Here is a 12973-nt window from a genome sequence, read left to right on the forward strand (position 1 = left end):
CCCCCAAGTTAATTACTCCAGAAGTCAAAGTTTTCTCTCTTGTAGCAAAGTTTTCTCTCTTGTAGCAAATCCGGATTTTCTCAGCAGTCGGCTGCTATTGTCCTTGACTGTCAGAGGGGAACAGCTTTTCAGAAAAGCGTCTCTGTGGTTTAGCATCACAATCGACTGCAGCTCAGAGCCAGGGGGCGTGTGTGATACAGCCCGCTGCTCCTCTTCCTCTACCTGAGAGAGAAGAGAGGACATAGGGATCATTAACAAAAGAGATCGGAGAGGAGAGGAGGGGAGCGGAGCAGAGGGGACAGCTCCTTGCATGGCTGCACATTCTCTTCCCCAGGCTTGGCTCAGAGAGAATCTCACCCACCCACCTGTCCATCAGTCCCACCCAGCCGTTCCCGTCCATCAGTCACGTCCATCAGCCTTCACCCAGGGAGCCCTGTTCTGTTCTGAACTCTCCATCTTAACCATACTCTATGTTCTGAGCTCTCTGATCCATCCTCGTTCTTCTCTTCTCTCTCTGTTGTGATCTGTGGTGTGAGGTGGGTTATCTGTGTGGTAGATGAGGTCGGAAGGGCTTCTGCTTCTGTTAATAAAGGTTGTTTTGAAATTGAAAATAGTTTTTATCTATGTTCATCAACCTTCTCTCCTCTCTGTCTTTTAACATAGTCTAATTGTGATACGTCCTCTTTCTTCTCTCCTCTGTTCTTCTCCGCCAGATTGCTCTGTGAACTGGAGCCCATTGGGGAAGCATGCCATCTATGAGGTGAACAATGTGACGTTCAGCCACCTCTCCTGTGACAGCCAGGCTGCTGTGGTGGTCCACTGGATGAGCAGCCCTCTGGGTATGTAACCAAGCCATCTACACCCGCACTGTCTATGGAATTAGAACGTTCACCATGATGAAATAAAGTAGATGCCCAGGACCTCTGGGTATGAGGTATGTACTAGAGGTCGAACGATTATGATTTTTCAACGCCGATACCGATTATTGGAGGACCGAAAAAAGCCGATACCGATTAATCAGCCGTTTTTTATTTAATTTATTTGTAATAATGACAATTACAACAATACTGAATGAACACTTATTTTAACTTAATATAATACATCACTAAAATCAATTTAGCCTCAAATAAATAATGAAACATGTTCAATTTGGTTTAAATAATGCAAAAACAGTGTTGGAGAAGAAAGTAAAAGTGCAATATGTGCCATGTAAGAAAGCTAACGTTTAAGTTCCTTGCTCGGAAAATGAGAACATATGAAAGCTGGTGGTTCCTTTTAACAGGAGTCTTCAATATTCCCAGGTAAGCAGTTTCAGGTTGTAGTTATTATAAATATTATAGGACTATTTCTCTCTATACGATTTGTATTTCATATACCTTTGACTATTGGATGTTCTTATAGGCACTTTAGTATTGCCAGTGATACAGTATAGCTTCCGTCCCTCTCCTCGCTCCTACCTGGGCTCGAACCAGGAACACAACGACAACAGCCACCCTCGAAGCAGCGTTACCCATGCAGAGCAAGGGGAACAACTACTCCAAGTCTCAGAGCGAGTGACGTTTGAAACGCTATTAGCGCGCACCCCGCTAACTAGCTAGCCATTTCACATCGGTTACACCAGCCTAATCTCGGGAGTTGATAGGCTTGAAGTCATAAACAGCGCAATGCTTGAAGCATTGCAAAGAGCTGCTGGCAAAACGCACTTTGGATAAAAGTGTCTGCCAAATGACAAATGACATATACGAAAGTGCTGTTTGAATGAATGCTTACGAGCCTGCTGATGCCTACCATCGCTCAGTCAGACTGCTCTATCAAATTATAGACTTAATTATAACATAATAACACACAGAAATACAAGCCTTAGGTCATTAATATGGTAGAATCCGGAAAATATAATCTCAAACAAAACGTTTATTCTTTCAGTGAAATACGGAACCATTCCGTATTTTATCTAACGGGTGGCATCCATAAGTCTAAATATTCCTGTTACATTGCACAACCTTCAATGTTATGTCATAATTACGTAAAATTCTGGCAAATAAGTTCGCAATGAGCCAGGCGGCCCAAAATGTTGCATATACTCTGACTCTGCGTGCAATGAACGCAAGAGAAGTGACACAATTTCACCTGGTTAATATTGCCTGCTAACCTGGATTTATTTTAGCTAAATATGCAGGTTTAAAATATATACTTCTGTGTATTGATTTTAAGAAAGGCATTGATGTTTATGGTTAGATACACGTTGGAGCGAATGCGCACTGCATCGATTATATGCAACGCAGGACACGCTAGATAAACTATTAATATAATCAACCATGTGTAGTTATAACTAGTGATTTTGATTGTTTTTTTACAAGATAAGTTTAATGCTAGCTAGCAACTTACCTTGGCTTCTTACTGCATTCGCGTAACAGGCGTTGGACTAGTTAACCGTAAGGTTGCAAGATTGAATCCCTGAGCTGACAAGGTAAAAATCTGTTGTTCTGCCCCTGAACAAGGCAGTTAACCCACCATTCCTAGGCCGTCATTGAAAATAAGAATGTGTTCTTAACTGACTTGCCTAGTTAAATAAAGGTGTAAAAAAATAAATATATATAAAATTGTAAAAATCGGCGTCCAAAATTACCAATTCCCGAATGTTATGAAAACTTGAAATCGGCCCTAATTAATCGGCCATTCCGATTTAATCGGTCGACCTCTAGTATGTACAGCTATGCTCACTGGCGTGCTACACACCGCAGCATCCCCCGGCATGAGATTAGCTATAAACCTGCACATTTTTCTCTTTGTTCTATGGGAAAATGTGTGGAATTGTATGAAGTTAGCTGTTTTCTAGAGTAGTTATGGACTGGAGATGAAAAACGTCCCTCTGTGATTAGATTTGAGCAGTCATTCATAGGGAGGGAAAAATTGTGTAACTGTTAAATTGTTTTCGATAGATCACATTACATTTGGGAGACACCATAACATTTTAAAACCTTGGTATGTGCATGTGTGTGTTTGCTTTCTACGCCTGGTGACACACAGGAGTGGTTTATGTTTATCTTCAGTATTTCAGGGCAGGCTGGGTTGAAGGGAGTAGAGTTTGTAGAGGAAAGAGGTTTGGGAACAGGAGAGGAGAGGAGAAGAGAGAAAAGGCTAATCTTCAAAGCCCTGTGTTGTCGTGTTGTTGGTCCTGATCACAGACACAGTTTACCTCCCCCAGCCCTGTGTTGTCGTGTTGGGCTTGTCCTGATCACAGACCCAGGTTACCTCCCCAGCCCTGTGTTGTTGGTCCTGATCACAGACACAGGTTACCTCCCCCAGCCCTGTGTTGTTGGTCCTGATCACAGACCCAGGTTACCTCCCCCAGCCCTTTGTTGTCGTGTTGGGCTTGCCCTGATCACAGACCCAGGTTACCTCCCCCAGCTCTGTGTTGTTGGTCCTGATCACTGACCCAGGTTACCTCCCCCAGCCCTGTGTTGTTGGTCCTGATCACAGACCCAGGTTACCTCCCCCAGCTTTGTGTTGTTGGTCCTGATCACAGACCCAGGTTACCTCCCCCAGCTCTGTGTTGTTGGTCCTGATCACAGACCCAGGTTACCTCCCCCAGCCCTGTGTTGTTGGTCCTGATCACAGACCCAGGTTACCTCCCCCAGCCCTGTGTTGTTGGTCCTGATCACAGACCCAGGTTACCTCCCCCAGCCCTGTGTTGTTGATCCTGATCACAGACCCAGGTTACCTCCCCCAGCCCTGTGTTGTTGGTCCTGATCACAGACCCAGGTTACCTTCCCCAGCCCTGTGTTGTCGTGTTGGGCTTGTCCTGATCACAGACCCAGGTTACCTCCCCCAGCTCTGTGTTGTTGGTCCTGATCACAGACCCAGGTTACCTCCCCCAGCCCTGTGTTGTTGGTCCTGATCACTGACCCAGGTTACCTCCCCCAGCCCTGTGTTTGGTCCTGATCAAAGACCCAGGTTACCTCCCCCAGCCCTGTGTTGTTGGTCCTGATCAAAGACCCAGGTTACCTCCCCCAGCCCTTTGTTGTCGTGTTGGGCTTGTCCTGATCACAGACCCAGGTTACCTCCCCCAGCCCTGTGTTGTTGGTCCTGATCACAGACCCAGGTTACCTCCCCCAGCCCTGTGTTGTTGGTCCTGATCACAGACCCAGGTTACCTCCCCCAGCCCTGTGTTGTTGGTCCTGATCAAAGACCCAGGTTACCTCCCCCAGCCCTGTGTTGTTGGTCCTGATCAAATACCCAGGTTACCTCCCCAGCAGGCCCCTGACAGGGAAGAGATCCATACCCTACACAACAAAGCTGTGATTTGTCTGTGAAGGAATGTGTGTGTGTGTGTGTGTTCGCTTGTGTGTTTGTCTTGACTGTCTCTGTTTGCACGCGATCTGTGCCTGTGTGACAGAGAGAGAGCAAGACTAAGAGAAAGGGAGGCCTCCTCTGCTTCCGTCTGCTGAGGCGCTATTGAACTTGGTAAAGTGAAGCCTTGGCTGATCCTCAGGACAATGCAGCTTGTTGTTCTCCGGGGGTTAATCCCTGGGACACTGCTCAGGTAGAGGGTTTCACATAGATGGAGGAAAATAAAAGGATAAGAGCGAAAGAAAGGGGGGGGGGGGAGGAGGGAGGGAGCTGAAGCTTCCGGCCCCAGGACAAAAACATGCCTGGAGACAGACAACCTAACCAGTCCGACAGCTTTTTCTTCCCAGTTTTCTCTCTCTCTCTCTGTGTGTGTTGACGGTGAGACTGATGGTATCTGTGTGGAGGTAGAGGAGAGGAGGAGGTGTGTAGTTACAGCCACCACAAAGAGGAGGCTCTTTCAGCTCCTCAGCTTGAACACACATACACGGAGCCTCCGCTCCCCACCGAGGTAACAGGAGCCACAGGGAATGTGTGTTTTCTGCCTCTGCTGTTGCCTCGGACTGATAAAGCAGAAACATAATTAACAGGGAGGTGCGCTGGCACACTTTGAAGGGCACGGGAATGCTCCCTTGGCACGCAGACACCCTCCCTCCTGTCCTCTGCAAACATGGGTTCAAATGCTATTTCAAATCTATTTATAAAGCGTAGCTGTGCTTGCTTAAGCTTGCCTGTTGCTATGAATCAATCGAGAAGTGCTAAAAGTGCAAATCCTGCCCACCTGGCATTCCAGACAGGCTAAGACGCACCTGCTCGCTCACTCAGACACTGACACATCACCCTTTCCCTTCTCTTTGTTTTATGTTTCTGTTTCTTCCTGTTGTTAATCTGGCGTTGTTCTGTTTTTTCATCTCTGTCTCTTCCTGTTGTTAATCTGGCGTTGTTCTGTTTTTTCATCTCTGTCTCTTCCTGTTGTTAATCTGGCGTTGTTCTGTTTTTTCATCTCTGTCTCTTCCTGTTGTTAATCTGGCGTTGTTCTGTTTTTTAATCTCTGTCTCTTCCTGTTGTTAATCTGGCGTTCTATTTTTTCATCTCTGTCTCTTCCTGTTGTTAATCTGGCGTTGTTCTGTTTTTTCATCTCTGTCTCTTCCTGTTGTTAATCTGGCGTTGTTCTGTTTTTTCATCTCTGTTTCTTCCTGTTGTTAATCTGGCGTTGTTCTGTTTTTTCATCTCTGTTTCTTCCTGTTGTTAATCTGGCGTTGTTCTGTTTTTTCATCTCTGTCTCTTCCTGTTGTTAATCTGGCGTTGTTCTGTTTTTTTCATCTCTGTCTCTTCCTGTTGTTAATCTGGCGTTGTTCTGTTTTTTCATCTCTGTTTCTCCCTGTTGTTAATCTGGCGTTGTTCTGTTTTTTCATCTCTGTTTCTTCCTGTTGTTAATCTGGCGTTGTTCTGTTTTTTCATCTCTGTCTCTTCCTGTTGTTCATCTGGCGTTGTTCTGTTTTTTCATCTCTGTCTCTTCCTGTTGTTCATCTGGCGTTGTTCTGTTTTTTCATCTCTGTCTCTTCCTGTTGTTCATCTGGCGTTGTTCTGTTTTTTCATCTCTGTCTCTTCCTGTTGTTAATCTGGCGTTGTTCTGTTTTTTCATCTCTGTCTCTTCCTGTTGTTCATCTGGCGTTGTTCTGTTTTTTCATCTCTGTCTCTTCCTGTTGTTCATCTGGCGTTGTTCTGTTTTTTCATCTCTGTCTCTTCCTGTTGTTCATCTGGCGTTGTTCTGTTTTTTCATCTCTGTCTCTTCCTGTTGTTCATCTGGCGTTGTTCTGTTTTTTCATCTCTGTCCCTTCCTGTTGTTAATCTGGCGTTGTTCTGTTTTTTCATCTCTGTCTCTTCCTGTTGTTAGTCTGGCGTTGTGTTTTTTCATCTCTGTCTCTTCCTGTTGTTAATCTGGCGTTGTTCTGTTTTTTCATCTCTGTCTCTTCCTGTTGTTAGTCTGGCGTTGTGTTTTTTCATCTCTGTCTCTTCCTGTTGTTAATCTGGCGTTGTTCTGTTTTTTCATCTCTGTCTCTTCCTGTTGTTAGTCTGGCGTTGTGTTTTTTCATCTCTGTCTCTTCCTGTTGTTAATCTGGCGTTGTTCTGTTTTTTCATCTCTGTCTCTTCCTGTTGTTAATCTGGCGTTGTTCTGTTTTTTCATTTCTGTCTCTTCCTGTTGTTAGTCTGGCGTTGTTCTGTTTTTTCATCTCTGTCTCTTCCTGTTGTTAATCTGGCATTGTTCTGTTTTTTCATCTCTGTCTCTTCCTGTTGTTAATCTGGCGTTGTTCTGTTTTTTCATCTCTGTCTCTTCCTGTTGTTAGTCTGGCGTTGTGTTTTTTCATCTCTGTCTCTTCCTGTTGTTAATCTGGCGTTGTTCTGTTTTTTCATCTCTGTCTCTTCCTGTTGTTAGTCTGGCGTTGTGTTTTTTCATCTCTGTCTCTTCCTGTTGTTAATCTGGCGTTGTTCTGTTTTTTCATCTCTGTCTCTTCCTGTTGTTAATCTGGCGTTGTTCTGTTTTTTCATTTCTGTCTCTTCCTGTTGTTAGTCTGGCGTTGTTCTGTTTTTTCATCTCTGTCTCTTCCTGTTGTTAATCTGGCGTTGTTCTGTTTTTTCATCTCTGTCTCTTCCTGTTGTTAATCTGGCGTTGTTCTGTTTTTTCATCTCTGTTTCTTCCTGTTGTTAATCTGGCGTTGTTCTGTTTTTTCATCTCTGTTTCTTCCTGTTGTTAATCTGGCGTTGTTCTGTTTTTTCATCTCTGTCTCTTCCTGTTGTTAATCTGGCGTTGTTCTGTTTTTTTCATCTCTGTCTCTTCCTGTTGTTAATCTGGCGTTGTTCTGTTTTTTCATCTCTGTTTCTCCCTGTTGTTAATCTGGCGTTGTTCTGTTTTTTCATCTCTGTTTCTTCCTGTTGTTAATCTGGCGTTGTTCTGTTTTTTCATCTCTGTCTCTTCCTGTTGTTCATCTGGCGTTGTTCTGTTTTTTCATCTCTGTCTCTTCCTGTTGTTCATCTGGCGTTGTTCTGTTTTTTCATCTCTGTCTCTTCCTGTTGTTCATCTGGCGTTGTTCTGTTTTTTCATCTCTGTCTCTTCCTGTTGTTAATCTGGCGTTGTTCTGTTTTTTCATCTCTGTCTCTTCCTGTTGTTCATCTGGCGTTGTTCTGTTTTTTCATCTCTGTCTCTTCCTGTTGTTCATCTGGCGTTGTTCTGTTTTTTCATCTCTGTCTCTTCCTGTTGTTCATCTGGCGTTGTTCTGTTTTTTCATCTCTGTCTCTTCCTGTTGTTCATCTGGCGTTGTTCTGTTTTTTCATCTCTGTCCCTTCCTGTTGTTAATCTGGCGTTGTTCTGTTTTTTCATCTCTGTCTCTTCCTGTTGTTAGTCTGGCGTTGTGTTTTTTCATCTCTGTCTCTTCCTGTTGTTAATCTGGCGTTGTTCTGTTTTTTCATCTCTGTCTCTTCCTGTTGTTAGTCTGGCGTTGTGTTTTTTCATCTCTGTCTCTTCCTGTTGTTAATCTGGCGTTGTTCTGTTTTTTCATCTCTGTCTCTTCCTGTTGTTAGTCTGGCGTTGTGTTTTTTCATCTCTGTCTCTTCCTGTTGTTAATCTGGCGTTGTTCTGTTTTTTCATCTCTGTCTCTTCCTGTTGTTAATCTGGCGTTGTTCTGTTTTTTCATTTCTGTCTCTTCCTGTTGTTAGTCTGGCGTTGTTCTGTTTTTTCATCTCTGTCTCTTCCTGTTGTTAATCTGGCGTTGTTCTGTTTTTTCATTTCTGTCTCTTCCTGTTGTTAGTCTGGCGTTGTTCTGTTTTTTCATCTCTGTCTCTTCCTGTTGTTAATCTGGCGTTGTTCTGTTTTTTTCATCTCTGTCTCTTCCTGTTGTTAATCTGGCGTTGTTCTGTTTTTTCATCTCTGTCTCTTCCTGTTGTTAATCTGGCGTTGTTCTGTTTTTTCATCTCTGTCTCTTCCTGTTGTTAATCTGGCGTTGTTCTGTTTTTTCATCTCTGTCTCTTCCTGTTGTTAGTCTGGCGTTGTGTTTTTTCATCTCTGTCTCTTCCTGTTGTTAATCTGGCGTTGTTCTGTTTTTTCATCTCTGTCTCTTCCTGTTGTTAGTCTGGCGTTGTGTTTTTTCATCTCTGTCTCTTCCTGTTGTTAATCTGGCGTTGTTCTGTTTTTTCATCTCTGTCTCTTCCTGTTGTTAATCTGGCGTTGTTCTGTTTTTTCATCTCTGTCTCTTCCTGTTGTTAATCTGGCGTTGTTCTGTTTTTTTTCATCTCTGTCTCTTCCTGTTGTTCATCTGGCGTTGTTCTGTTTTTTCATCTCTGTCTCTTCCTGTTGTTCATCTGGCGTTGTTCTGTTTTTTCATCTCTGTCTCTTCCTGTTGTTAATCTGGCGTTGTTCTGTTTTTTCATCTCTGTCTCTTCCTGTTGTTAATCTGGCGTTGTTCTGTTTTTTCATCTCTGTTTCTTCCTGTTGTTAATCTGGCGTTGTTCTGTTTTTTCATCTCTGTCTCTTCCTGTTGTTAATCTGGCGCTGTTCTGTTTTTTCATCTCTGTCTCTTCCTGTTGTTAATCTGGCGTTGTTCTGTTTTTTTCATCTCTGTCTCTTCCTGTTGTTAATCTGGCGTTGTTCTGTTTTTTCATCTCTGTCTCTTCCTGTTGTTAATCTGGCGTTGTTCTGTTTTTTTCATCTCTGTCTCTTCCTGTTGTTCATCTGGCGTTGTTCTGTTTTTTTCATCTCTGTCTCTTCCTGTTGTTAATCTGGCGTTGTTCTGTTTTTTCATCTCTGTCTCTTCCTGTTGTTAATCTGGCATTGTTCTGTTTTTTCATCTGTTTTTTTGTTTGTTTAGTTTCTACAATTGTAACGCTACTTTGGGTCCTTGCAAAGCGCTATATAAATCACATATAGTATTATTATTATTAAAACAAATACTCAAAGTATTTGAAAGATTGCAAATAGTATTTGAACCCATGTCAAGTACTCTCCCAGGGCACAGCCTCTTTCTCCTGCTGGTTCATATTATGGTCTCTCATAAAAAGGAAGAAAAAAGGTCTCTGACCGTGTGTGTGCGTGCGTGTGTGTGCGTGCGTGTGTGCGTGCGTGCGTGTGTGTGCGTGCGTGTGTGTGTGTGCGTGTGTGCGTGCGTGCGTGTGTGTGTGCGTGTGTGTGTGCGTGTGTGTGTGTGTATATTACTATTCTCGTGGGTTCCGGAAATCACCAAATGTCCCCACAAGGATAGTAAAACAAGGAAAATTCTACCAAGAGGGGATTTCTCCCATATCCCCACGAAGACAAAATCTATATTAGGGTTACATTTAGGGTTATGCTTAGGGGTTAGGGTTCGTGTCACAATTAGTAGTTAGGGTTAGGGGTTAGAAGTTAGGGTTATGTTAGTAGTTATGGTTAGTAGTTAGGGTTAGGGGTTAGAAGTTAGGGTTATGTTAGTAGTTATGGTTAGTAGTTAGGGTTAGGGGTTAGAAGTTAGGGTTATGTTAGTAGTTATGGTTAGTAGTTAGGGTTAGGGGTTAGAAGTTAGGGTTATGTTAGTAGTTATGGTTAGTAGTTAGGGTTATGATTAGTATTTAGGGTTAGGATTAGTAGTCAGGGTTAGGGGTTAGTAGTTAGGGTTAGTAGTAAGGTTTAGGGGTTAGTAGTTAGGGTTAGTAGTTAGGGTTAGTGTTAGTAGTAAGGTTTAGTGGTTAGTAGTTAGCGTTAGTAGTTAGGGTTAGGGTTATTAGTTAGTGTTAGGGGTTAGGTTTAGGGGTTAGTAGTTAGGGTTAGTGGTTAGTAGTTTGGGTTAGGGTTATTAGTTAGTGTTAGGTTTAGGGGTTAGTAGTTAGGGTTAGGGGTTAGTGGTTAGGGTTAGGGAAATAGGATTTTGAATGAAAATAAATTTTAAGACCCCACAAGGATAGTAAAATGTGTTTATCTTTACATGGTTCTTCACTTTATTTGTGCCTTTATCATGTTTTGGCCCGAAACCCTTGCTCATCAGTCAGGTCTGTCTGACCTGTACTACAGACAAGGAGGAGGAATGTAGAATTCATCCTGTCTGTCTGACCTGTACTACAGACAAGGAGGAGGAATGTAGAATCCGTCCTGTCTGTCTGACCTGTACTACAGACAAGGAGGAGGAATGTAGAATCCATCCTGTCTGTCTGACCTGTACTACAGACAAGGAGGAGGAATGTAGAATCCATCCTGTCTGTCTGACCTGTACTACAGACAAGGAGGAGGAATGTAGAATCCATCCTGTCTGTCTGACCTGTACTACAGACAAGGAGGAGGAATGTAGAATCCATCCTGTCTGTCTGTGCCCCTACAGCATGAGTTCCATCCTGTCTGACTGTTCCCCTACAGCATGAGTTCCATCCTGTCTGACTGTGCCCCTAAACTATGAGTTCCATCCTGTCTGACTGTGCCCCTAAACTATGAGTTCCATCCTGTCTGACTGTGCCCCTAAACTATGAGTTCCATCCTGTCTGACTGTGCCCCTAAACTATGAGTTCCATCCTGTCTCACTGTGCCCCTAAACTATGAGTTCCATTCTGTATGACCGTGCCCAGCCCCTACACAATGAGTTCCATCCTGTCTGACTGTGCCCAGCCCCTGCACTATGAGTTCCATCCTGTCTGACTGTGCCCAGCCCCTGCACTATGAGTTCCATCCTGTCTGACTGTGCCCAGCCCCTACACTATGAGTTCCATCCTGTCTGACTGTGCCCCTAAACTATGAGTTCCATCCTGTCTGACTGTGCCCAGCCCCTAAACTATGAGTTCCATCCTGTCTCACTGTGCCCCTAAACTATGAGTTCCATTCTGTATGACCGTGCCCAGCCCCTACACAATGAGTTCCATCCTGTCTGACTGTGCCCAGCCCCTGCACTATGAGTTCCATCCTGTCTGACTGTGCCCAGCCCCTACACTATGAGTTCCATCCTGTCTGACCGTGCCCAGCCCCTACAGCAAGAGTTCCATCCTGTCTGACTGTGCCCAGCCCCTACAGCATGAGTTCCATCCTGTCTGACTGTGCCCAGCCCCTAAACTATGAGTTCCATCCTGTCTGACTGTGCCCAGCCCCTACAGCATGAGTTCCATCCTGTCTGACTGTGCCCAGCCCCTACAGCAAGAGTTCCATCCTGTCTGACTGTGCCCAGCCCCTACAGCATGAGTTCCATCCTGTCTGACTGTGCCCAGACCCTAAACTATGAGTTCCATCCTGTCTGACTGTGCCCCTAAACTATGAGTTCCATCCTGTCTGACTGTGCCCCTAAACTATGAGTTCCATCCTGTCTGACTGTGCCCCTAAACTATGAGTTCCATCCTGTCTGACTGTGCCCCTAAACTATGAGTTCCATCCTGTCTGACTGTGCCCCTAAACTATGAGTTCCATCCTGTCTGACTGTGCCCCTACAGCATGAGTTCCATCCTGTCTGACTGTGCCCAGCCCCTAAACTATGAGTTCCATCCTGTCTCACTGTGCCCCTAAACTATGAGTTCCATCCTGTCTGACTGTGCCCCTAAACTATGAGTTCCATCCTGTCTGACTGTGCCCCTAAACTATGAGTTCCATCCTGTCTGACTGTGCCCCTAAACTATGAGTTCCATCCTGTCTGACTGTGCCCCTAAACTATGAGTTCCATCCTGTCTGACTGTGCCCCTAAACTATGAGTTCCATCCTGTCTGACTGTGCCCCTAAACTATGAGTTCCATCCTGTCTGACTGTGCCCCTAAACTATGAGTTCCATCCTGTCTGACTGTGCCCCTACAGCATGAGTTCCATCCTGTCTGACTGTGCCCAGCCCCTAAACTATGAGTTCCATCCTGTCTCACTGTGCCCCTAAACTATGAGTTCCATCCTGTCTGACTGTGCCCCTACAGCATGAGTTCCATCCTGTCTGACTGTGCCCAGCCCCTGCACTATGAGTTCCATCCTGTCTGACTGTGCCCAGCCCCTACACTATGAGTTCCATCCTGTCTGACCGTGCCCAGCCCCTACAGCAAGAGTTCCATCCTGTCTGACTGTGCCCAGCCCCTACAGCATGAGTTCCATGAGGAGGATGATGGTAAAATGTTGTTAAGGAGGATGAGGAGGATGATGGTAATATGTTGATGAGGAGGATGATGGTAATATGTTGATGAGGAGGATGATGGTAATATGTTGTTGATGTTGAGGAGGATGATGTTAATATGTTGTTGATGATGTTGAGGAGGATGATGGTAATATGTTGTTGATGTTGATGAGGAGGATGATGGTAATATGTTGTTGATGATGTTGAGGAGGATGATGGTAATATGTTGTTGATGCTGATGAGGAGGATGATGGTAATATGTTGTTGATGATGATGAGGAGGATGATGGTAATATGTTGTTGATGATGATGAGGAGGATGATGGTAATATGTTGTTGATGATGATGAGGAGGATGATGGTAATATGTTGTTGATGATGATGAGGAGGATGATGGTAATATGTTGTTGATGAGGAGGATGATGGTAATATGTTGTTGATGAGGAGGATGATGGTAATATGTTGTTGATGATGATGAGGAGGATGATGGTAATATGTTGTTGATGAGGAGGATGATGGTAATATGTTGTTGTTGATGAGGAGGA

General features: G+C 44.3%; 1 protein-coding gene across 3 annotated transcripts in view; it reads left to right on the forward strand.

The window, feature by feature from the left end:
- LOC129851467 (interleukin-17 receptor D-like) overlaps positions 1–12973 on the forward strand; it is a 66144-nt gene that overhangs the window by 30759 nt on the left and 22412 nt on the right. For all 3 annotated transcript variants that reach the window (XM_055918025.1, XM_055918024.1, XM_055918026.1), the window contains exon 3: positions 714–839. In XM_055918025.1, coding sequence (XP_055774000.1) covers positions 714–839 — 126 coding nt within the window. The remainder of the gene's footprint in view (positions 1–713; positions 840–12973) is intronic.

This window comes from Salvelinus fontinalis, chromosome 3 (genome assembly GCF_029448725.1).
Source record: "Salvelinus fontinalis isolate EN_2023a chromosome 3, ASM2944872v1, whole genome shotgun sequence".
Lineage (NCBI taxonomy): Eukaryota > Metazoa > Chordata > Actinopteri > Salmoniformes > Salmonidae > Salvelinus > Salvelinus fontinalis.